Source organism: Lepisosteus oculatus, chromosome 11 (genome assembly GCF_040954835.1).
Source record: "Lepisosteus oculatus isolate fLepOcu1 chromosome 11, fLepOcu1.hap2, whole genome shotgun sequence".
Classification (NCBI taxonomy): domain Eukaryota; kingdom Metazoa; phylum Chordata; class Actinopteri; order Semionotiformes; family Lepisosteidae; genus Lepisosteus; species Lepisosteus oculatus.
The window spans coordinates 7749347-7776054 of NC_090706.1; the positions used below are offsets into that span (position 1 = coordinate 7749347).

General features: G+C 40.3%; 1 protein-coding gene across 3 annotated transcripts; it reads right to left on the bottom strand.

Moving 5' to 3' along the window:
- Positions 1 to 24170, bottom strand: eya3 (EYA transcriptional coactivator and phosphatase 3). 3 transcript variants are annotated; one of them, XR_001478538.2, is made up of 20 exons: positions 22326 to 22443; positions 19458 to 19575; positions 17099 to 17148; positions 16743 to 16852; positions 16420 to 16500; positions 15623 to 15692; positions 15066 to 15196; positions 14219 to 14356; positions 13520 to 13605; positions 13011 to 13188; positions 12264 to 12397; positions 11765 to 11848; positions 11510 to 11599; positions 10975 to 11033; positions 9558 to 9718; positions 8772 to 8886; positions 8206 to 8327; positions 7784 to 7884; positions 6687 to 6973; positions 1 to 5948 (listed from the first exon to the last, which is right to left on the bottom strand). XR_001478538.2 is itself a non-coding variant. In XM_015348584.2 (19 exons), exons 2-19 carry the CDS (start codon positions 19488 to 19490, stop codon positions 6893 to 6895), a joined length of 1824 nt encoding a protein of 607 aa, XP_015204070.2. In that variant the 5' UTR covers positions 19491 to 19575; positions 24065 to 24170; the 3' UTR covers positions 1 to 6892. The 3 variants fall into 3 exon arrangements, 2 of the variants coding, with proteins under 2 accessions (XP_015204070.2, XP_015204069.2); XM_015348584.2 differs by lacking the exon at positions 22326 to 22443 and adding an exon at positions 24065 to 24170 and having other exon boundaries at positions 1 to 6973; XM_015348583.2 differs by having other exon boundaries at positions 1 to 6973.
- Between the last annotated feature and the right edge of the window lie 2538 nt (positions 24171 to 26708).

Genomic DNA, 26708 nt, shown 5'->3' on the forward strand with positions numbered 1-26708 from the left:
TAAAATACTCAATTTTTTAATGTAAACATAGAAAAAACTAACATTTCTGAATACACACACACATACATATATAAAAGAAATAAGTCGTAAAAATAAATAGATATATACAGTACAATAAAGCATTTGTTTTTTAAGCAAGGAAAAACTACCACCACCCCTACAATTTATCCAAACAATTATGATTTTAAAGCATATTTGCAATTTTCTCCAGAATTATTGTGACAGCTTTTACTGGTTAATACAAGAAGGATAAAAAAAACATTTTTACATGAACAAGACAATGTTGAACATAACTTCAAATCCATGCCGATACCACGTAATAATGCTACAGACCCTTCTGGTTTGGATAACTTAAAAAGGCAAGATTCTCCTATAATATATATTATTCTACATAAACAGGGTCAGATGCATTAAGAGATTTAAATCAAGTTGGTTGAGTAATCTATGGAGGTTTTGGCAATTTGACCCTTGCTTATAAAGAGATGAGCTGTCCAAAAAGTTTTAGTAGGAAAGATAAATACATACAAAATAAACACAAAGAAAAATAATAAATGATTGATTCGCCTCCGCAAACAAGCACGTAAAAAGAGTACTCAGTATTGCTATTGGATGCTTCGTTTCCGTGGAAAGTTGTATACTGGCACTGGGTACCGCACTGAACTAACAATTCAGCCAGCCCCCTTTTCTTTAACAACCAGCAATTAAAACAACACACTCTTACAACATTCAAGTTTGAAAAGAATTTAGTGGATATCAAAACAAGAAGAATGAAAAAAGCCAAAATCTGTGAAGGTTTATTTTAAGCCCTTTTTAAGCCCTGTTCTGTAGGATGTAACTGTAGATTGTAGCATCCTAGGCATCGTTACAAAAGGCAAGAAAAATATCGGAATAGCGCTGCAGTAACCTTGCCTAAAACCAGCTGCCCGTTACAACACAGGAATTCTGGATCACACTATGATCTTATAACAACTGCCTCGCAACTGAAAACTCAATTCTGAGCAGACACCATTCTCTTGGTCTATATATAATTAAAGGGCGAGTAGGATGGGGGTGGTGTCCAAATGTTATGTTTATAAAAACTCACCACATGTTTTAATATTCCATTTAGTAACTATACTATTACATATGAAAATCGAGTTCTCTACAGCAGAGGATTCCAGCATTGGTCTTGGAGGAACACAGTCTGCTGGTTTTTTATTCCAGATGAGTTCTAAATCTATGCATCTTCATCCCATCCAGAGTCATGGGATATACAGACTCCATGCAGACAGCATCCCAGCTCTGGACTGGAACCCAGGGCCCCAGAGGCGTGAGGCGGCAATGCCAACCATTATACTACCATGTTGCCCTGAGCTCTAAATCCCTAATGTTAATCGATGACTCAATTGTTCTGCTTGCTTGTTTATTTAGGCTGTTTCTCTGGTCAATCCTGAGAGCCAAAAATACTCTATTTTAAGGTGAATCCAGAACGTAGGAACACAGAACTTTACACAACCACCCCTTGGCCTGCTAGCTACTATTTCAGATTAAACAGCTCTTACAAAGTGACCACTATATGATGAACAGACGGGTAGGAATAACACTATCAGATATTCCCACAATGAGCATTTTTCCTTCTGCAGGCTGCCAATTGGCTGCACCTAAATGAGGGTAATGCTCAAACCCAGACTTTGTTGCAGGGCTGATACCAGTTAGAAACCCCACTTGATCTTTTAAGTGGAAATACAGATCTACAAAAATGTCCCAAACAGAAAATCAGTTAGCCTGTGATTAAGTTCTCTCCTGGAGCAAAAACAAGACCATCTTCCTTCAAGAGCACAGTGTGAAACCACTGCTTTACAACACGATTGGATTCCCTGTGTTTCAATGTAACAATTCTCCATTCTGAATTCAGTGTCATTCCACAATTACCCAAACTCATTTTGTAATACAGTATTGTGAAAGAAATGCAGACAGGTTCCTACAATAAGAATTATTTCTTACAAGCACAAAGTGAATCTTTTTTTCTTGCTTTAATGTCAGAAAAGCCTTTACAAAGTTTGCGGCCAGGAAATGTTAGTGGGGAGGGGTGTTCAACTTATTGCCGTACCACTGGTGTAGCATTGCTGTGCAATGCAGACATAATTCCCAATAACAGTCACCAATTCAGCTTTTAAGAAACCTGTTCCAAAAGATATTTTCTTTTATTGGGGATATGTTTGTTCAGCTCTGCAGATAAGTTTAATCAACAGTGACTCATGCCATTAAGATAATAAAACATGGAACAATTACAGGGAAATCCCAGGCTGTAAAAGCAGTTCATCCTGGCTGCAGTCCTGCATATTGAACAGGAAATTAGACAACACACGGCTCTAGTTTACCTGTTAGAAAAAACAAGGGTATATATAGGCAAGAATCCTTTGTAACGGATTCAAGCAACAGAAAGAGAAAGCACTGTATTTCAAAAACAAAAGCAAAGGACCCTATCAGCATAGAGCCTGCCACCTCTCAGTCATGAGACCTGAAGTATGGGTAGACTACTGTTGAGCTGCACTGCTTTCAAACCGACACAGTGATCAAGCCCAGCGTCGGAAAACGGCAGCTCCTGGTAAACTGGGCTTTCAAAATGAAAGAGAAATTAATTTAAGGTAGGTTTATGTAAATGTCCAGCTCATTTATTAGAAAAAAGTTTGACTGTTTTGTTACAGTAAAAAGTACCATTCCTTAAAATAAATATGTAAAAAGAACTAAACAAAAAAGCAAAGCTTAAATATCTGAAATAGAGATGCTGCTGTAGCCAACCTCATTTTATGCAGAAATACGCATTTGCATGCAAAGATGAGGAAACTCTTTCCAAAGTTGAGCAAGAATCATTCCTATGTGTACTATAGTGTGACCTCTTGTAAGTGTGAATCAGCGATTCACAAGCTTTTCCTACAGAGGTTAACAAATCTGGCACCGCAGGATAATATAAAGTCAACTGACATCTGCGCCTGGAACATTGTTAACACTACTTTAACAACATGTTTTATGACAGGGCCTGTTTGTTGTCAGTATTTATTAATGATGAGCTGCCTTCAAAATTGTAATGGCTTTCATAAGTGATCTTGTTCACAACTGCCTAGTTTTTAAAACTTCTGCAAATTCTCACAATTTTCAACACTCCATTAGACTCTATTGTGATTGGTGGGCAGTGTAAATGAATGTATTACAATGACAAAATCTGTCAGGGAATCCCTTGCTCAACTCTTGAGCAGTGAATTACAAAATACAAATAATAAATACAATGGGGAATATGTCAAATTACTGTTAGGAATTAAGAGTCAAACCTCTGACCCAGGAAAGGTAGTACAAACACAGTTAACCAAGACTAACCTAAGAGCAACTACCTTTATTTTGTGCGTAACAGTTGTGTGGTTTTAATTAACCAACCAACTCAACTTGAGTGTTCAAAGGGGTGATCAGAAATAAACTGAAAACCAGAAGCTCTTTTAATGACGTAGTCAGTCAGAACACACCTTCCTCTAGGAAAGTTTCTGTGTATTTCCAGTGGCTGTCTTGTCACTAATGTCTTAACTCTAAATGGATACCCTGCAGTCCAGCATTAGCTTCTACAGTAATAAGGAATTGTAGAGCAATGCCAATGGACGGAGAGGACAGAAACAAAATTGAACACAGCATGTAAACCTCTATGACTGCTTCAGTTTAAACACCTGCAACAGAAGTACTGAATTTTGCTATTCTAGGCTTCTCTGAAAGCCACAGTTGAGAAACAAGGATGGCTGGTGGCTACTGAGAAAAACCGCGGCAAAGCTCTTCCATTTCCAAGTACCTTATACAAGGTGTTTGATTGTCTGTGCAATGAGCTCATCGTGTCTCCAAGTACTTAAAGTAACACCTACCTTTTCAAATCATTAAGGAGCATGTGGCACGATTTCTTGTCATGAGAAAGTTTGGAAATAATGCACAATAATTACAAAGACTTGCAACAAACCTTTTTGAAACAAAACTATACAATCATTTAGCAGTATTTATAGGATACAATATTAAAGGAAGAAGTATCTTGCTAGGGACCAGGTTTTAAAGCATGCAGTTTCTTCAAAGTGTTAACCATAGCTTAAAAACATATGGGTTAGAGCACCAGTTAAGGAGAGCATACAACTGAGATCTGTTTAGACGATTTAACATTTGACAACTGTAACAATGATCTATTTCAAAACTAAACATTTCAGGATATCCCTTACACAGTATGATACATTTACATATATGTGGATTAAAAGGCACTATATAACTATATACAAATACACTGTATACACATTCTTCACGTCAAGCTGCTATGAGTAAAACGTAGTTTGCTTGGGCTCAGTTTGTTCTGTTAGAATCTCACACTTACGAGGAGCTCAACAATCTTTCTAACTGAAGCACTCTACCTGTATTCACCAGCTGCCCACAGCTTCTAGAGAGAAGACAATACATAGGTATACACTGACAGTACAGCATATTGCATATTTGGAAAACTCTGACATGCTGTCTTTTTAAGTGTGGCTTAAAATTCTTTTTTTATATTTGGAACTGAATTAAATTTCTTTAAACCCAGCTGTCCACCAATGTAGTTTACTATATTAAAGAATAAGCAGGGTGCAAAGAAAGCATGATTTCACCCAAAAAGTGCTCGGCCAAGACATTGGTTATTTTTTATGCTGAGTCCCACAGTGCCCACCGCACGTGTAGGCGTGAGTGACACAGCCTCCACTCATCACTGCACACAGCAGTGCCCAGCAGGCCCTGCCATTGAACCAGACACAGTAGCCAGCTCGGGTCCACAGTACAATGGTAGCCCTAAGGCCAGCTGTGTGGTGCTCACAGCCGGCTAATGATATAGCTCAAATTCTTATTGGCTGTGTCTGATCTACAAGGCTTAGTCCCAGTCCTGGACAAGTCCCATTCCTGTCCGAGTCACTGGGGAAATGTACTCCGCTTTCTATTTCTGCACAGATCGACATCTGATTGTTTAAAAATACAAGGCTCTGCTGGATGCAACACATTGATACACATTTGCTCCTATCCAAGCTGTAATGATTTATCATTCTTTAAATCTGTGAGATGGTATAATCACTGTGGTTGGCTACAATACTAGGGCGATGTAAAAGCTTTGGCCATAGTTGCATTACTTAGTGGCATATAACTAGAACTAGCTGATTCTAGGTTTTGTAATATATAGATCAAATTGTTTCATAGAATTTATACTACATTGTGAAACATGGTAGCCATCAAAACATATTCGGTTACATACAATGAACATGTGAATTATTAAATTTTTCATTCAGCTTTCTTTCCATGAAAATGATTAACATCTAAGACTGTCACCCTGGAAAAATACTCATGGCATTAGTATCACAAACAGACACTCCAGTTGACTGGTTTGTGAAGCTTTTCTAAAATGGAATTCAATGGCTTTCCATCATTATTACCTGGACAAGCAGAAGAAAAAGGGGATGAAAAAGACTAAAAATGTCTGCACAGCTGCAACTAACTGATTGTATTTTACATTGAAGATGAATTTTGAGATTTATTGAAAAAAAGCTTTTTTGAATGAATACATGTTTGCAGCAGAAAAGAACTCTCTCCAGGCATCGCAAGCCAAAACAACTCACGATTGTTAGCCTGATACTGTCAAAAACCCATTTTCATGCTCTCCTACATTTGGTTTAAATGATTCTAATATTTAGCTTCGAAAATGAATCATGAAAAAAAAGAAATATACAAAGCCCGATCTCACAAATTGAGAGTTTTCTTTCATAGAATGTTTTTAATAATATATTTCAATGTTTTCGATGAAGAGAACAATAAAACAGTTGAAAAATGGAATGAACTTAACCTGCATGCAGCAAGAATCAGTGCATTCTGTCTGAGATGAATGTTTCCCTTTGGTAACCTTCTATTGAGCCTGGTCTGGTAGCACTACAGTTCTACAAGACAAGCAGAATACTAAACATTTAGTGTGCAAGAGACCTGGCTATTGTCTTTGTACTCATTTAACTTTGGCAAAGCTTATCTATGATGGTGGGCATTTAAGAGACAGACTCTGAATTAATGTTGTCTTCCACACTAATCCAGTATGAATCCATCATCAAACCAATAGTAAGAGTCAGAAAAAAGGACACGCAGCGAAACTTTTACCGTAAAATCCTGCAATAGGTGAGGCATCAATACACCCAATACTGAGGATGACTTTCATTTATGCGATTCCTAACTCACTTTCAAAAGAACATATAAATTACTGTGCAGCTTGACCTAGAAGAGCTTATGAGTACCTTAGTGATGAGAATCACACTGTTCTGAGCCAGCTGGAGCCTACTGATGCACTATATCTGCATGGTTTAGACCACAATTAGTCCAAGTCTCCATTAAAAAAAAGATCACAAAAACAATACCAACAAAATAAAGTCCCCAAATTCTACCTAGTCAGGGCATTTCCATAAAATTGGTTTCGTAGGTCCAAGTGAGTGTGAGAGCCTGCATTCCCTTTATGTAACGTGTGAGCTATGCTTGGAGTGGTGAGGAACACACAACACAGCCCTCCAGGGCTGCCTCCGCTTGCCTCATCGGCACCGACTCCGACTGCCGCTACCCTGTGCCAGGACCGGCCTGGGAGTTCTCCCGCGGGCTGCCAGCGGGGTGCGGGCCAGACTGGGAGAACTGCGTACCTCCGGTCCCTTCCGTTCTTCCCAAGGAGAGACGTCGAAGGTGCCGACAGCCTTCCAGCAGGAGAGCAGACGCCTCGGAGACAGGATGAGGAAAGAAGCCCCAGGCCTCAGCTTCAGCCCGCTGCACTGCGTGTAAGTCCCCGTACCGAGAGCCCGGTGTCCTGCTAGGGGGACCTCTCGGTCCCAGCCTCCGGCCTCCTGGCTCTCTACAAGAAGTCCAGCTCCAGGGCTTGGTGCAGGGATACCAAGTCACCATGGTTTGAGATGCGCCAGAATGGCATGTTGTGCTACAATGACAGTAGGGGACAAGAAAAACCCCTGAGAAAAGGTCCTTCTTAAATTTCCATTCTACCACTGCCCACCTAACAAAAAAATTAAACATTCACAAGAAGAGCTTTTCACTGCATTTCTCTAGAAAAGAATATGTCATTTAAAATGCTGTACTATGTTGTCCAAAGGACATCTGAAGCTGCAAAGCTGTACCATACCACTGAACGTTGGTAGGGTCCTTCTGAATTACAACCGCCATAAGTTAACATCAAGATTAAGACCCCATTTTTTTTTTAAGGGAATACAATACAAATTATACGTTCAATAAGAAGTGAATCACCCTACAACTCACAACGGACAACCCACTGAAGCTAAGCAGGTGTGAGCTTGGCTAGTACCTGGATGGGAGACCTCCTGGGAAAGCTAAGGTAGTTGTGGGAAGAGATGTTAGTGGGACAATGTACTGTAAAAAAATAGGCGTCGTCCTTCGGATGAGACATAAAACCGAGGTCCCGACTCTCCATATTCATTAAAGATCCCAGGATGTTTCTCGAAAAGAGTAGGGGTGTCTTGGCCAAAATTCCCCCTGGCCTTTACTAATCTGGCTTCACTATTCTGCTCTCCTCCCCGCTGATGGCTGGTGTGTGGTGAGTGTACTGGTGCACTTTGGCTGCAGTCGCATCATCCAGGTGGGACTACACATTGGTGGTGGGGGAGGGGAGTCCCGATTACCTGTAGAGCTCTTTAACTGGAGTGTCCAGAAAAGCATGAAAGGGAATTAGTTAAGGTGTTCTACAGGAACAGACGGCCTTGATCATGACGTTTACCTGCTTCGCTGCGAATTCCTCATCGCGGCCATCCCCAATCACCACATAGGTCACCTTCTTCCCAAACCGAGAGACGATCCGCTCAAAGCAGCTCTCCTTCCCTGCTCAAGAACGAGCTTTAAATAACACCATTGACACAAAGCATCCCAGCTAGAACTGGTACGCACTACAAGCACTCCTGAACATAACTGGAACTGCAGACCATACTGCTAGGGTCTGAACAGAAAAAACGACATCAAAAACTACACAACTCATAAGAGCACTGGTGTCACTCTTATTTCCGGAGTAATATGTGTATCGAAAAAAGACTCTGCTGTTTCAGAAACATGATTTTCCTTCTAACTACATAGACCTGTTCACCACTGTAGTATCCCTTGATTAAGATCTCATTGTATAAAAATCCAAAGCCAGCAGTTCATTACCTATTTTAGTGGCACTGTAGATGTTCTCTACAGGAAACACTTCTCCCAGTCCGTACAGCAGCACTTTGGCCAATGCAGGGACAAGCTGGGTGGTAGTGACCAGGACATTCACACACTTCCCTCTGGAAAGACACAACACCTTTCCCATTAGGCATCCGGTGCCAGTCTATACCTCATTTCACAGTGCACTTAAACACAAGACATGCAATTTGCTGAAAATAACTTATGACCTGCCCTCAAGAGATTAATTTGATTCTAAAAATACACGGTAGCAAACAATTAAAGTAAATAGGCAAGATTCAAACAAAAAGACAAAACAATATACATCTGAAGTACAATAATGGGTATGCTTTATCCTGATGTAAACGATTTAGTCATTTAAGGGAAACATTCAATATTCACTATTAACAGTTTTCGACCATTTTATTTCTGAGATATCAAGGTCAGCCTTTTGCAATACTTGGAAAGTCACGTGCTTCAGGCAATCTCTAATCGTGCCAACAGCCATTTCCATTTACAAATTTTAACTAAGACAAATGCAGCAAGATCTTTTCAAAGCCTTTTACCTGGCCTGAATCAGCAGCAAAGACTTCATCGCAGTGCTTAACCAGGAATCAGTTACAGTCTCCACATCTGACTGAAGACGACCAAGCAAGTCTTTTTTCAGTGGACTCAGGAGAGCTGTAAGAATCAAGGAACAGCTGTAATATCAACTTGTCAGTAATACATATACGTTTCTTTTTTGTAACTGTATGCAAGCTTTCTTTTCACAGAACGGTCGTGGCCTGAATTAGTGGAGAGACAGAATCATAACCACATGAACAGCTAAGCACAGATACTCCCATTTTTGGTGGGTAGTTTCAGTACTTGACACATCTTAAGAAAAACACAGATATGGTCAGAAACAGTAGAATTGGATGATGTTGACCTTTGCAACATCATTCCCAGTAACTAAGCTTACACTGCACAGAACAGCTGTTAAATCAGTTATAACGTAGAAAGTGCTTCTACCCATCATAATAAATACCAATTAATCTTCAATCCATCCACTTCCAGAAAGCCATTATTTACTGTAAGCCTGTCCCACAAAGCTTAAGACACTATACACTCAATGGGACGCTAGTTCAACACAGGGCACAGAGGGACATGACCCTTAATTTTACATCATGTATTAAGCTAGCCAGGGTGAAAAGGCATTCAGAGGATTCCACAGTACATCCTGTCTCCGTCTCACGGACAAAGGAGGGAGCAACCCCCTGAGAAACTTTAAATTCACCTGCATCGTTCTTTGCAAAAAAGCTGCAAGTGGGTCACTGAAACAGAGATAGCGTGACACCCCCCCCTCTCCTCACTTCCAATGTTGCTCTTGTAGGTGTTGTAGATCTCCTTCAGACGCCGGTACCGGAAAGCCAGCTTCCTCATCCACTCCACACCCCCCTGCACCCCGCTGGCGGAACCAGGCCCCCTGCTGCTACCCGAGCTGCTGAAGCCGTCCGTCGCGAAGTTGTAGCTACTGCAAGACAAGGCCAACACCTCTCTCCCGTCACTCCTGCCCAAAACTTACCATCTTAAAGCCTAACAGCGCTCCCAGCGAGCAGTCGTGTTCGAAGACTGGCCAGCTGAGCAAGCTCATCCTAGGCAGGCCTACCGAGGACAGACAGTCCAGCCTATCGGGTTTCAGGTCAAGAGAGATCCAGCTTGAATTTTTTCAGAAGAAAAATGGCAGTCAAGCAGCTGACTTGGTGTAAGCACATACACCTCCTTTTGACACATTTACCTGAACTGTCAACAAGCTGGGAATTAGCTGGGTTTCTGGCACAAACCAAAACAAAACAAAGACGCAGCCAGGGGTCCACCTGTTGACACGAAGGATGTTCTATAAACTGCTTCCATCCGAACGTCAGTACTGTCACATTAGCATAGTATTTCATGATACCAAGACGTCTCTTACACTTTGATACACTTTGCACACCAGAAGCTTTGTTTACCTTCTGTGCACACAAATAGAAGGGTATGGGTGCAACATGTTGAGAAAGGGTAACATGAAAAGGCCTATATACATGAAACCTGACAAAGCACCCCCCCCCCACTAAATGTTTATTGGTTCAGCACACTCACACCTGAGCAATGAAAATGGAATAAAATTACACTTTACCATGTCTGCATTCATTTTACACTGCTCTGCTGATTACACCTTGTAGAGATGTAATATCACAGGGTGCCCAGAAAGGCAGAATAAATTAATACTTCTAAAAGATCTGAAGCACTGAGCTTAATCTGTGTTTTTGTTGACCTTTTCCTCCACTAGACAATGGAAAACGAAGTTGGGATATATTTAAACTTTAAACTGTAGAATTTAAAACAAATAATCTTATGTTAAGTTGTAGAATGCACTAGTAAGATATGATTTGGAACAGTGCTTACACCTTTGGTGACCGTTTAAAAAAAAAATTAATGTCCTTTACTGACAGGGTAGGAGAACTGAGTTGTAGTTCAGAAAACTACAACTGGACACAATTTAATTACTCATAATCCTCAAAAGCACTTACAGGCAACCCAATAGACAACAGAATCAACAGTGAAACACACATCAGAGCAAACTGGAAATTAAGAGGCAGTGTATTTAAAACGAAGAACAGCAGGTATTTTTTAAACAATAGTTTGTGGGTGTCTGGAACAAGCTAATTAATCATGTTATTGAAGCCTGGCTTTTTTTTTTAAACCTCTTACACTTAATAACATGACATGTTTTTAATATAGTACAATTACCTCAGGTCCTGTCCATTGTCGTCAGAGGCCACATCTTCTACATGAACCTGATCGCACTCCTAAGGACAAAAATAAATCTGTAACACTGCACTAGTAGACTCGCGACAATACAAAACATTAAACAGCGGTACACATTCTAGACTCTGCCAGAGAATTAGTAAATCGCTAAAAGGAAAAAAAAATAGTGGTCATTAAAGGACGCCAATATTTTGTCATCTCATAGCATTTCAACAGTTTCATGTAAAAGAGTGATTGCAGTTCTGCTCAATTTGAATTGCTGTAAGTGTAGTTCTCATTTACACTTATCGTAAACAAGAAGCACATAATTGTTTTACACAACCAAAGAAGGCTCCAGAGCCGAAATGTTGCGTTTCTTTTATTCTCTTTTCAGCATCGAATAAACCTTTACTTTTTCCTTTCTTGTCTTCCGTGTACAACAGTCATCTCAGCTGTAAGTTGTCATCTCATTCAACTCAGACTGCAGATTCAATTTAGACTCTGCAATGTTCAACACAAGGTCGCACAGAGAACTCACCTCCAGGTCATTGAAAAACAAGTGTGTGTCTGCAAGCTCAAAGATCAGCTCTTCCATCTGTAACCCTAGGGTGAGAGCTGTAGTTGGGTCCTAGTGGAAATATAGAAACACTGCTGGTGAATAACAGGCCTACGTGATGGAACCATGACTAACAACTGCAAATAGGCTGATAAAAGCAGGTTAGATTGGAACTGAGTGAACATCAATGGCATAATTTTCAAGGCAGGGATAAAAGCATTTACAGATTGATTTTACCTTGCCAAACTTCTGTGCAAAGGAGCCTGTGAGCAGCGAATGGAAGATGATAATGGTTTCATCCAAATCCCAGAGAAAAACACGCTAGGGGAGAAAAATAATGGCACACAGAAGGTGTTAAACAGGCATCATCTAGACCGCATTATAATTTTTACAACTGAGTCTAAACAGACAGCGATTCAAATGCCAGAATTTATTTGAAGGCTCTGATCGTCATGTTTGAATTTGAATTTACTCTTCCGCTTTTTACAAATCTCATGCAGGTCTGTTTTAAGTTCTAGATGAGCTAGACATCCAATAAGTTTGTAAGGAGCGTTTATAGCACTTGGAAGGGAGTGAATTAAGCTACAGGGGTGAAAGCACGAGCCATGCTGATAAGCCAATTCAAGCTTGCTTCTTGCTGATGAAAATCTACTATCAATCACTGAGTGAACTACACAGCACTCATCAAACTTTTGAACAGCTAGGGAGACGGAGGAACTGCGGCTGTGGAAAGTACCTCCAGGTCGTTATTGGCAGGCTGGGAAGTGTCCGATTTTTTCCCTTTGCTCTTGGCCTTCCCGGTGCTGTTTCTCCGGCCTGCTTCCTCGTGGTCCCTGGAGCCGGTGGAGGCTGGCACACCAGCTGCGGAGTCTGGAAACAGAAGGGTGATTTTCAAAACCTCCACATTTACGAGTTCTAACGAATACAGACCTTTGAAGAACAGACCAAGTCACTAGATAACTGCGATGGGTTTTGAAAAAACTCCAAATGTTTTCTTCTAATAGCCTGTACCATCCATTTCCTTACCGCTCCGTTCCATTCAAGGTTGTGGGAGAACTGGAGTGTATCCCAGCAAGCAAGAGGTGCAAAGCAGGGTACAACCTGGATGGGACACAAGTCCATTGCAGGGCAGACAGACACAAACACACACACTCACACCAGGATCAATTTAACAAAAGCCAATTAACCTACCTACTATGTCTTTGGACTGTAAGAGGAAACAGGGGCACCTGGAGGAAACCCATTCAAATTTGGGGAGAACATTCAAACTCCACACAGAGAGAACCCCCAGAACTGAACCCAGGTCACCAGTACTGCGAGGTAACAGTAATGACCTCTGTGCTATCCATAGTCTGCACCATAAAGTTTAATAAATGACTAAAACAAAATTAATTGAAAATAAAATCACACAATTCACCACTTTTATATAAGTCAATGCATCATTCAGTATGTGGCTTAATAGAGATTTAAAGCACTTGGGTACCTGTAGCAGTGAGCAGATCAGCTGTAGCAGGGCTGTCAGTCTTCATGCTGGGGTAGCCTGCAACATTCACACTCTCTGTACCCCCACTATTGTTGGGCATCCCAGCCGACACATAACTGGGGGCAGCATAATACTGGGGGTACTGGCTCTGTCCCAGGGGGGTGTAATTGGGATACTCCTATAATCAGTGGAGGAATGGCAAAGAATGCGAAATTCAGCAGTTAATGCCTTGTGGACACTTCTTATTCTCCTGACCATTAAAATGGGTGACACAAAAAAGCATGAGATGGCAGCAGAGGTTGTTTTAGCTGGAGAACAACCCTAAAGCATCTTAAATCTTCACATTAGTTGCTTCATTTTTTATATTTTCTGAGTTAATTATGTGGTGGAATGCCACAAAACTCCAAAACACTGGCGCTTAATTCTAAACGTATCAATTACAAGAGTGACCAGGTTATTCATAATGACAAGAAACCTTAAAATGTAAATGTTCAAACACAGGCACTTACTTGATTTGTTACAGTAGCTGTAGCTGTGGTAGCTGCAGTCCCACTGGGGATATTTGTATAAACACTTGATGTGGTGAAACTGGAGGCTGAAACGGACAACCATTTTTGTCATTTCCCTATTGTTTGCTTATTTAAACATTTGTTAGTTTGAACATTTCCAGTTCATTATATTTTAATTTGGTGCTACAAAGAGGAGAAAATCCACAAAGACACTTCACTGACAAAAGTGGAGTAAGCTTACAAGGTGCTCATATGTGCCTCCCCCATGAACACCAGGGGGCAGCGAGTGCAAGAATCGTCAGCACAAGCAATGCGATACCAGCACTGCCAGTTCGTGAAGGCACACAGGAAAAAACATGTTTACAGGGAAGACAAACAAACGAACAGATAAAGAGGTGTGATAAAGCACACGTCAAACGCAAAACGACCACCACCTCAAAACCAACATGGAAACTTTAGCTGCCAGGCTGGATGACGGGGGAAAAGACCTCCCAGCTCAATGACACTCTTCTGAAAAACAGCAGTTTTAAAGTTGCTCCTGGAGCGATGTTCTCTTTAATTTAGCCTTTGCACTGAGATGTGTTTTGTCCGCCCACCCTAGATGGCTCCTCTGCTGGAGGACTTCCTCACGCCTGGCTTTCAGGTGGTCTTGCAAGGGCGGCCTGTGGCTAGTAATGTAAAGGGAGGGAGACCACTTGCCTTGGCTGGGGTAGGAGTAGTGTGCCTGCCCAGGCGGTGTTGAGGTATAGCCTGTGCTGAAGCTCAGGAAGCTAGGCTGTCCCACAGGAGGCACCTCCGACAGCCCACTCTCAGATTTGATGCCAGGCCACATGGCGCCTGCAGGACACGATGGCACATAAACATCCGAATGGCATAAATGACTTTCAGTGCAAAACAAATGTGCTTTTTCTACAGTGGTTCTTCCTTGGCATGCGTTTCTGGCCATTTTTTTTATATATATACATGAAGTATAACACTATAATGAGAACTGATTGATTTAAAGAAATCACTCTAAATTACTGAAGTAATTCAGTAAGATAATACTGAATTTCTTTTTGCATTAGCAATGCCTATATAATAAAATAATAATAATAATAATAATAATAATAATTGCTTACACTTATATAGCGCTTTTCTGGATACTCCACTCAAAGCGCTTTACAGGTAATGGGGACTCCCCTCCACCACCACCATATATATTTTACAAACAAAATTCACACCAAGAAGGAATTGCTCTGTAAAGATCATTAGAAATAACAGTTTCATGTTTTTTAAAGAAGTGAAAGACACGGCGAACAACCAGCTTGTACGTGAAATTTAACAGATTTAAATCACAGAGAAAAAGGCACGGCAGCATTATCTTGATCCGTCTATATCAATTCTGTATCAACACTGAACAAAGTCTCAAAATGTCCTTACATGAGAATACAAGTAGCTTTTGCCGTTATGACAAATTTTTACAAATGAAGGGCGTTACAAGTGACAACTGTGCAAACAAAACTTTCTCCCCTCTCCGCACTCCAGAAAGCAGTGGAAAACTCTTTACCAAAGGGAGGTAGACCGTAGTTTTGGCTTCCTTGTGGGTAGGCAGTGTAGATGGTGGACTGAGCAACAGCGGGGAACTGAGACTGTGTGGAGTACGACGTGATGGCCGGGGAAAGGATGTGCGTGTAGGGCCTGTGAACATACAATAATGCTTCGGCATTAAGCTTATGCACAACCACAGAGCAAGCTTGTGGGCACTTAATGTGCTCTATATACAGAGGAACCGCAATAGGGCACTGTTTTGAAGCGTCCTATTTTAAGAGGTACATCAAAAAAAATATAACAACTTGCGCCACAGTCATAGTTTGCTCTATTATGAATGGATCACTTTCTATTTGAATAAAAAATGAATACAAGGAACTCTGCGTCATTATAGATCATTTCATCATAGTATAAAGACTTAAAACACTAATACTACAGAGCACTAAACCACATTATAGACTCCCCACCTCATACCACACTCTGAAGTAATTTTTTGTGTTATAGGATCAGTGCTTTTTCAAAACTTGAAAGCAGAGCGTTGTATAAATACGCCTTTTGTGAAATGAACAGACTTACTTGCTTGTTTGGTACATCTGTGAGGTATATTCATTTGACGTCTTTGTGTTAAGGTCTGCACAGGTTACAGCTGGAAAAACAAGTTATTTTTTAATGGCATCAAAATCGCAATGAAAGTACCACAACATTAAAAAACAAATTCAAGCAGAAAATTCAGTTCTATAGTGCAACGTGCAAGCGCTGAAATTAAGACTGGGGTCTGCATGAAAGTTGACATTTTAATTGCTAATCAGTTATTAACAACGTAAGCTTGTTTTCAATAATTATAATGCACTCAAATCCCATTATTTCTGTACTTAACTCAGAAACTCAACAACTACCAAAACTGAAAGAACATCTCAAATAGCTTTGTTGGCAAAAGGATAAAAGTGAACATATATAAACCCTAAATGATTATATGCTTTCTGTAACAAAATACTGCATTCACATAGTGCAGGATTTTACTTTTATTACATTTCTAAGAACAGTGCACAGAACTCACACAAAAGAAGGGAATTTTCATTTATATGCGTTACAACACAACCATGAAAAGAATAATAACTTCCCTAAATAGTGGTTTATTTCTCAGCAGGGAAAGAGCTTAAGAGCTAAAGATCCTCTCTTTTCAAACCGATCTATACCTGCATGAATGCATTCAATGTCCTGTGCTGCAGAGCAGACTGTAACAGCAGCAATAATAACAACCTTACAGAAAACGCAGGATTTTACATGGCTGGGAAAAAAAACCCCAAAATGACAGGAAAGTGCAAAATGATATAATCCTCCAAAGATGTTATTTTGGGTTTTGGAAAGCGTACCAGTCTCCCTGTAGGTGGTCAGTGGGTCACCCCCCATCGGCTCACAGGACTCACTCCCAGGACCGGACTGCTCCCGCTTAACTGCAACAACCAGCAAGCAGAGAGCGTCACAGTTTCACACCAATGGTCCCCAACAGCAGAGCTAGTTAACATGGAAATTTACATGGGCATCACTAGTGGACTGTAGGACTGAGCCACTATAACTCTGGTATGTCAAACATGAAAAAAGATTATTCTAACCGACCGCCAAAAGACTGGGATAAGGTGCCGAAGTGACTATGGGGCATTTCACTCTGACCCCTCTCGCTCCTTAGACAACTCACCTTCGCCGAGCTGGGTTTCGCCAGACAGTGTGTAAGTGTCAGAGTCTGTCTTAAGAACAGCCGATTCTCCTCCGCCCGGCTGGCTGTCATTCTCTGCCATCCCTTCCACCCTGGCAAAGACAAGCACCATCGAAGGAGTGCTGAGATCGCATCCCTTTTGTCTAAAGGGTCTAGTGTTCAAATGGTTTAGAAAGAAACCCCGGCACAGCGGACTTTCATTCCCCGTATTGAAACTTGCACAAGGAGAGAGACGGAGAAGAGAGGGATACAGATTGGGAGAAGACACATGCAGAAACAACAGAATGATGGCTTTGAGAAACAGCAGAGTTAGGCATGCGGAGATTGAAATGACAAACCTGGGCCCCTTTTCTTCAGAGTCTTTTAGCTCATGCCGAGCTTTCTTTGCCTAAAAAAAGCAACACACACAAAGAAAAGAAAACACTTAAAATGACTTTAATGATGCAACTCCTAAATTGCACTACAGATGTTACATCTAAGAAATCGCCATATCAGGGTTAGGAGATACAATGAAAGATCTTAAAATACTGTAATGGTTGGTTTGATGATACTACTTTCTTTTTAGAAACTGCATTCATTGAAAAAAAACTGTTTGGAGGAAACCAACCCTCAGATATCCCTCTTTCTTACATTCTCTGTCCTTGGTTCTCCTTGACTTCATAGTCCTGAGACTTTCCTCTCTCACCCTCACACTGGAAAAACACTCACCGGCAGAAACACGTTTTCTTTCAACTTTTCAGAGTGGAATTTTCACAGATGGGATCACAGATTAATTCTTCTATATTTAGAATTTATGATCACTGGAAGTTTCCCTTTTGACATTCAAGTTCTTGCTGGTAGTAAAGAATTTATGAGAATAGGAAAAATCTCTGTGTAAATGTGTAAAAGCAAAGGTTTTAAAATACTGTTCTTTGGATTATGCTGTCTGTTTATTGATAATTTCCACCTGCTTTACGTATCATTCCTTATTGTGTTAGTACTGTGTCCTCTCAGAACACAGCCTTTATAAAACATCGGATTTGATTTCAGAATTCTGAAACTTAAAGTGAATATATTTACTCCATTTTATAATGCCAGTCTTTCCTTTGTAATGTATAATATAGCTGTGCCTCTGTACACTGCCTCCCTTCTAACAGAACCCTAGTTCACTGTCAGTCAATGCTTGTCCCAGACTTGGGTCACAAAAGAGAACTGCAGCTTGTGTCAAATATTTCTTATGCATATTATGAAACGTATATTGCACTCCTAAAAACTTTTTTAGAAATGCAAAAATCCCAACGCACTGGTCATTCTCTGCATCATAGAATATATAATAATGTTAGAAGTACACATAAAAAAATCTTAATTAAAATGGTACAGTGCCTTGTCTATAATGGCTAAATATTGCAATATATTTATCACCCATCCCTAATCTAAACAGACTTCCCTGTTAACATAAATTAAACAAATACCCAATTTAAATACGGGCATTGGTTGCACTAAAAAATACTTTTAATTATAATTAAATCTAAAACCTCTCAGAGATTTTATTAAACTCCTCGTATTTCACTTTGGTGGAATCCAAACTGTTGTACAAATACAAGTATTTTCTTTTACGCATGAAGATATATAATGTGCACTCTCACCCCCAGGTGTCTTATTAAATTATTACAATTATTAAAATGACTTCTATTACTGTTTCTCTACACGGAAGACTCAATTGCAGATGGATTTCCTCACAGTGTTCAAGCAGGTTTCAAATGGTTTTCATGCACCTCACCTTCAAAGGGTGGGAAAAATCACATCTCACCTTGATAAGCACATTTCATTATGCAATTCTGGTGTTTATTTTTGGTCGCACAGTGACCCTTAAAACTTACCTATGTCCCGTTAGGTTTTCCAGCTACATTTTGAGATTGGCCTAAAGACTCATTTACGTCTTAACTCCTGGATAATACAAAACATTCTGTGTTCTAAAAGATTAGCAAAATAATTTTTAAATTCTCCTGTAATGCTAAGAAGCAATTATAGTCATTCAAAGTATCGACTTGCTTCAATACAGATCTTCAAGATTTAAGATCTCCGTTTGATGAAGATCTTTCAATCTTTTAACGTTAAGACCACAAAAAGCATCACGGACCTAATTAGACGCAATTACATAACTAATAAAAACCTTACGTTCTGTAGCCCTTTTTACAGACAGGAGAGATGTATTAATTCACACTGAAGGCAGGAAGATTTTGCGTGTGCAGAAAGTTCCCTTTCTCTTTTTTTACCTGCATTATACAACTAGTATAACTTAAGGAACAAGCAAAGGTTTATTCCCTGCTGAAAAGAGAAGAAAAGAAACAACGTTTAGGCTGTGGAGCCTTGACACCAGAAGAAGGCTTCACAGCCAAAACGTTGTTTCTTTTCAGCACAGGAATAAACTATTACTTGTTCCTTTGCAGCCCACCCATGCTGACACAGGTGCCTGCTTGAAAGACTTCAGTATAACTTAAGACAACTTAGGATGGTCGTTCACAAATCTGCAAAAGCGATGAAGATAGAGTCACATTGCGATATAAAATCTTACGCTTTTAGCATAAGCAATGGCGACAGAAAGAATAGTTTTGTTCTTGGTTCCATTTTGGCTAGTTTTAATGGTCTTCAGTGCCATAAGTACAGAGTACTGGCAGGACAGTCAGCAAGTCAGTGCAGAAAAGCCCCAGTACTCACAGGCAGTTCTGTCAATTCCTGGGATTCATCCATCGCAAGGCAGAAGACTGGGTCTTCCTTCAGCCCTGTAGCAGCACTCCGCAGGTTATTCTCCGATGCTCTGGAGACCCACCGAACCCTGTTTCAGAAAACAAACATTTTGCACTCCTTTAAATATGTTTTGTGAGGGGTGTGTGATTTTTTTTCTAAGGCAGTTAAGGCCTATGTATCAAATAGGTTAGTGTAAAAACATCACCTGAAAGCAGGAAGTGGAGCACACTTTGTTAATCACAGGCACGGGATTTGCAGGTGATGCATGTGCTTTGCAGATGGCTTTCAAATCGGTACATCAATTTGTTTACAGAAAGATTAAAACCAAAGCATATGCTCACATGTGATGTACCAAAATACACAGCGCGACTCAAAGACTTCAGGTAAATGGGGACATTACAGCTAACCTAGATATGATTAATGCGATACGTAATTAGCAGAAAATTCATAAAGGATCATAACAGATGCATTAAGTGATCAAATTCAAGCTATCTTGTCAATAGGCAAAGTTGATAAGATCTAACCTGTTTTTTCCTCTTTACTGGAGCATTTATATAACCGGCATATTAAACACGAAAGGGCAAAATAGGTCAAAGTACTACTTCAAAATACAAGACATGTGGGAGGATTGAACAATTAAAAAAAAAAATTTGCTCCCTGCAAATTTTATATAAAAATGATGTTGATTTAACATCACAAGGTGTAGAAGCCTGCATCTCATAATACTGATGCTCAACGCTAATTAAGAAAACAGACTTTCAGTCACAGGGGTGAAGTGCTTATATATTTTAAAAAAACACCACTTTCCAATAAACCGTCATTTTCACAATTTTTGTTTTTATTTGTACATTTAACATCCCAAGAATATGCTCCTCTTATTCGTAACCCCTTCTTCTGCTCATTGTCAAGACTTCTCTTTTCAATATGTCTGCATGTAAAGACAATGCATTTTCAAAATATATATATATATTTCAGCAAGGATGAGAAATAACTAATAAACCAAAAATACTACTACACCAGATACAAAGTATGAAGTTTTTATTTTAAAATATCCAGTTGCTTGATTTAAAAAAAAAAGTATTTCAAATCAGTATTATGGTTATTTCAGAATTTCTGTGTCCTCTACAGTATATCCACCTAGGATCCTAGGATGATAGCCTTAATATGGTGTTGTAGATAGCCAGACCACACCTACACCATCTACCTCATTATAATTTATTATTTATTGCACATCTTCAGTCATCGTTTACATGTCTGAATTGTTTAAATTCAAACTGTTTACTTGTACATTCTGTTTGTTTGTATATTGTCTTGATGCACTGTCAGCACTTCATGTTTCTAAACTTTTTTTATAACAATGGAGAGACTTTCTGTCAGTAAGAATTAAATTGTACCAGTACATGTACTGGTTACATATGGCAAATAAAGTTCAAGTTCATTGATCTAAGAGTTTGAATGAAATATTTGCATTTTGTTTCTAGTCACAACTTCGGGATTTCATTTCACTTACAAAATGCAACAGTTGCAGCTGGAACATTTTTTAAGAGCTGGAACACAATTCAAATTAATCTTATTAAGTCAATGAAGGGTTTGATTGTGTAAGCTAAACTGGAACAACAACTAACGTGTGTGTGTGTGTGTGTGTCACCAGGACCAGGATTGGGAATCACTGATGTAGGATCTAAGCATTTTTTTTTTTTAAAGATTTGTTGCTTTTCCCTGAAGGCACATTCATCCCAGAGATATCCTTCCCAATCAATACTGAAGCACAAGGTTTCAGGTTATGCAGAACTGACGCTTTACAACCTGACCTGGAGACATCTTGCCACAGGGTATGCACGCACTGCTGTTTTGAGATATGGATTGTCTTGGCTGCTGCAAAGAACTTGATCTACCCAGAACTGAAGCCTGTGACTAGTTTCCTAGAGCTGTGCCTAGATACGTATTATTTTAATATCCCCGTAACCATACCTGGCAGCCACCCCACCATCTAGTTTCTGCCACAAGGTACAGAAAGCTTGTGATCACCAGCAAAACAGTCTAACCTCTGTCTGCCATCTACTAGCCCGAACAGCACCACAAATCTGGTAACGTATGTTGTTCACTCCTCTCTCTTGTCCAGCAGTTAGCAGATGCTTATAAATGTAACATTGTAATCCAGTTGTTTTTTTTTTAAATATGATTCTATATGTCTACAAAAAATGAACTCTGCCTGACAAAATGATGAATGTTAATCTTGGGTATAAGTCACGTAAGGTACAGGGTTTTTCTTCACAAAAGAGAAGTTACTGTTAACTGTAAATTAAATGATAAACAGAAAAAAAAATGTTTTATTTGGCAGGGGAAAAAATGCCAATATCACAGATGGTTTTCTTATTTTTTAGATGTTACAGGTTTAACGCACTCAGACCAGAAAGCCCACAGCAGCTTTAAAGTTGAAAGTGGAAAGACGAGCTTGAGAATCTTAAGCAGACATTAAGGGGGGGCCTTCTCTTTGAACAGGATATGAATATTTTTTGCAAATTTAAGATGTATAAACAGATCAGTTGATGTGCATCCTGAAAATTCTTTTTGGTTTCTAACTTAATATTGTTCACCTTCCAAAACAGTCAAGAATGTCCCCTTTCATCCCCAGGGATACATAAAGCAGTTTGCTGCACTTAAAATAGTCAAGGAAACCCCTAATCTCAGTAACGTAATTTAAACTGCAGATTTAAAGCACTTTGAGCTGCTATTTGTATGAAAGGTGCTCTATAAATAAACTTTATTATTATTAGTATGCATACAGCTACACATTTCCCGGGTTTTGCTTATCGTTGTTTCAGCTCTCGGTCTCACCTCATCCTGCTCCCCTCCCGGTTAAGGCTCGACGACTGCTGATTTTTAAAACAAATCTCTTTGTGTAAAAAACAGTATGCAGACTACCGTGTAAGCTTCCTGGTCATCTACTTTCCAGTTCTTTGTCAAGGTGTGCCAGCTGTTTAATTTCTTCAAAATGTTGAGGAACATGGAGAATAGCTGGGCCACATACCATGTATGGTAAAGATGAAGAGAAAAATCAATTCTTACTCTCTTGAAAAACAATTTGTATTAACGCTCAAAACGGGACTTTGGGATGAATTGCAGGCAATATATTTACAGATCATTTGGAACACAAAATTCTCAGCTCTCTTAAGCTCTAAGTTTCATTAACTTGGCGCATTACTTGATTTAGTGATTAAAAGAAGTGTTTTTAAAAAATCGGTTTCGAAATGAGCGATTTAGATTGCCCCATGCCACTTTGCGATTTAGGGTTCTCGCAGATGAGAGCCGGAGATGACTGCGGCAGATCAAGTATGTACTGATCTGTACTTGAAAACAGAAGTGAGAGCATCCCAGAACATTTCAGAATAGAAAGAAAACTTGAAGAATTAAAAAATAACAATAACGGAGGGGTCTCGACAATGGAACCAGCGGCTCGGGAACTTGTGCGGCAAATTATGATGAAAACATAAAAAGAGCCGCTTGAAGCCCAATTGAGAACTGCAGCAACTCGCACGCCACACAAATCGACGGAAGTCTACAGCAGGTTGTGACATTTTAGTCCCCAGAGTCAAACAAAAAAACAACATAATACCCTCAGGTACAGGGTTATTGCAGAAAAACCGCAGCATTTCAAGAGGCGAATCGAAAAGCACGGCGCAGATGAAAAGATCTGCAGGAAAAACGCGTTTGCTGGCAGGCATTCCGGACCTCAGCCCAGCCCGTACGTGAAGGCAGCTGGTCTCCTTTGTTGACACACGTGCGGGACATAATTTAAGAAAATGAGATGGCATGAAACAGCAAACGGGACAAATATTTTCCCATTCAGACGGTATTTCTGTATCAATGGTAAACGAGTAGGTCACACCGGCTTTTTTTTAAAGTGTTCTAGGTTTTCAAATAGTCCACAATAGATCAGACGCTGAAGGTTAATGGTCTGTTTATACTGCTAATTGCTGGCTAATCTGCCCATCTAATGGTGCAGCCTGTACGTATTTTTCGGGATGACTTCGACGAGCATGGCAGTCAGCATTTGTTTAATTTGTAACACCGAGAAAAAAAAACGGTTGCCGATTCAAGGACAGAAACAAGAAGGTGAACACACTTAAGGGATCCATCTGCTTATACCTTTCCCGGAGTCGCAGCGCTTCCATTTTCTATCACCGAACAACTCTTAAGAAAGATAAAGTAACTGGACATTATTGATCAATAATGACTACATTTTGCGCCGTTTGGGGCAACCGAGCTGCATGCCGTAGAGAGCAGAAAGGAACAATCGAAAATCATTCGTATTCCGCTGTCCTCAATTCTCACAAGTTTGGCATGAAATGGTAGAAAATCAGAAGAGGAAAAAAAAAACTTTCAACTGAGCCGAAGGACAGGGGGGGAAAAACTTAAAAGCTTACTTGATCTTTCTTTGCTACAAACAAGAACGGTAAAGAGCATTGTATCTACCTCTTCCACAACAAATCAAAATGCACGGATTCTGGAGAGGTGAAGGGAAGAGGGCCCGTAGAGCGGTGGCTCCACAAAAAGTAATTCTAGAAACACCTTACCATGAGGATATTTTGTTTTCAGGTCGTCTTATCCAATTTCCTTGCACCAATTCCACTCCGCTCGTCTCCTGCTGTTGCCAGGGAGCACTATTTAGCAGGAAGTGCCGCCGGCCTGTAGCGCGCAGGCGTCCACCTTCACCTGGCTCATAGGCGGCGAGCGAAAGCTCACAATTTGGCAGAAGGCAGCGCCGCAGGAGGGCGGACTGGAGTTACTAAGTTAAGTACAAAAGCCGAGTTCCCGGCTTTTTCGCAACTTATTGAGGGGATCCTCATTCGGGCCTGATGGAAAGAAACAGAGATTTAACCCTGGCCACGCAAAAACGAAATCGTGCGGCGAATTAAAAGGTGAGTTTAAAGGAATACATTTAGACTCCACGTCTTTAATTTCTCGCGAGTTTTAGAGCCCCCGTTTCTGAACAAGTCAGAAGTAATCACATCAGGGGATGGAGATGGATGTACCGTTGGACAAAAGGAATAGGCTTGCACGCCCCCCTTAATCATTTACTATATTTTGTTCACCTTTTACTTTCCCACAGTTGCACAGTTATTTTTTTTTCTTGCCTTTGTCTTCTTTCTTCTTCATTCTTGTCTCTCTTACATCATTGACAAAATTCAGGAATGTCCAGGAATAAAATACCACCAGTATATAAAAAAATAAAGGTGGGTTTACAGATGTTTGGAATAAGCGTGGCTTTAATACATAATCCTTTATTAGTCTAATGGCAGTAACAATTACTATATTGCTTTATTACCATTAAAAAATCTGTTGGCAGTAAAACAAAACGCTGTTCTGCGATTTCACAGAGTGGTTATGATTTGTGCACGTTGCAAATAATAGTCAGGTCGTACTCCGCTCTTTTGTGCCATCTAGTGACAGATGTTCTGTGAAGATCCGTATCTCTTCATGCTAGGGGAGATGCAGGACTGGCTCGCTGAAGCCCTGCGTTTCTGGGCTGACGTCACGGGCGACGACATTGTGGGCGTGGCGTCAAGGGAAAACATGCTTGCGTCCACAATAACCTTACCTCATACCCTGAATGTAACCCCAATCAGCTCAGTGTAGCGTAGTGGGACTTGTGATGTTTGTGACGTGTTTTTTAAAGACAAATATTTACACTATTTCATTAAATTTAAAACGTTTCTTAAAGGAAGTGAAGAATAGCTCTCTCTTCTCTTAAGAGATCTTAAGATGGCCAGTACCGGTAACAAGTTATATTTCTTCTAAAACTGGGAAACACTTTTATAAAATACCAAATAAGTTTAGAGGACATCCATTTTCTAACTGTTTCTTCCAATTCAGGGTCGCAGGGGAACCGGAACCTATCCTGACAAGAAGCATGCACTCCCCAAGACGCACCATATTCAATCCTTTTTATTTTCCAAAACGTAGCATGTAACTCCACCATTAAGGAACACCGCACAAACATCACAAATTCTTTCAGTAGTAGTAGCTGCTTTCGAGTCTTGGGGAAAGGATAACCGGTGACTAGTTGCAAACCTCCCAAGAGGACACAGGCACGTGGCTCTCCCCCAGAAATTGATCACCAGAATGTTTGCGTTGTGGAGTGTTGTAGGACTGAAATCTGGATCACTGGACTGTCCCTTTGAGTGGTCTGGAGAGGAACTGGAGCCTCTACCCAAATACTGGTACATTAAGAGATTCTGCAAAGGGAATTCTGGGTGTTGACGCATCTTTTCAAAGAGCCCGTAGCCAGTAAACCCTAGAGACTGATGTGAAGTCCTCTCACTGGCTCGCCCCAGACAGTCTTGATGTGGTGTGTGTGTAGGGGGGGGATGTTGGGCCATCATGAGAAAGTGTTACATTATTAACCTGCAACAGCATGGTTATTGTGGGCTGGGGTAAAAACACCACAAGCCACTATCACCGCCTAGCACTTTTAGTCAGGTTTAAGGTTTGTGCACTACCACTAAGCACAACCTGCCAGAGTTGGGTTTGGCCTTTTTATTGATAGACACATTTTGCAAGCTGTACCATTCTTTAGAAAGACCCCCGATTTAAACCCAAAGCATATCAAGATTTTGTATCATTAGGACAAATACGGTATACTTGGCATGAGAAAATATAAAACACTAAATCGCCAGTCAACAGATCAAAGGAGAGAAGACCAAGACTGTTCGGCACTTAATAGCCCACTGATCCAAGGATCTCTTCCAGATGTTTCTTGAAAGATGCCAAAGTTTCGGCTTCATCCTTGTGGCTAGGCACACACGACTCCGCGGGAGAAGATGTGGCTCCTGTTCTCGTTTTTAAACATACTTTCGCATAGTTTCCACTGGTGTCCTGTGCTTCCCGTTTCACCCTTCGTTTTAAAGAACCCCTCTGTGAAAAGGAACTGGGAGAGGGAGTAGACTGCAAAGTTTTTTCCCCTCTCTTCCACGCAAGAATCCTAAGGTGGTGGCAAAATGTCATAGATTCCCACCATAGGTTTCCCTTTTGATACCCTTGGAATTTAAATAGTAAGAGCCAGTGAATTCAACATCCTGGGAAGGAAGAAATAATACGTAGTTTTATAACTCTTAGTTTCCTAAAGTCAATATCTGTACCTTTGGAAACTCACCAGTGTGACAAAAATACCCATACCCAGCCCAATTATATAAGTGGAAAAACAGGCATGCCACTCCA

Excerpts from the sequence above, each read along its gene's own strand:
- eya3 (XM_015348583.2), bottom strand. Across the intron at positions 14,357-15,065 it reads CTACGGTCTACCTCCCTTTG|GCGCCATGTGGCCTGGCATC; the intron begins GTAAAGAGTTTT and ends CGTGTCCTGCAG. Across the intron at positions 11,034-11,509 it reads TGTTTTTCAATGACCTGGAG|GAGTGCGATCAGGTTCATGT; the intron begins GTGAGTTCTCTG and ends TTTTGTCCTTAG.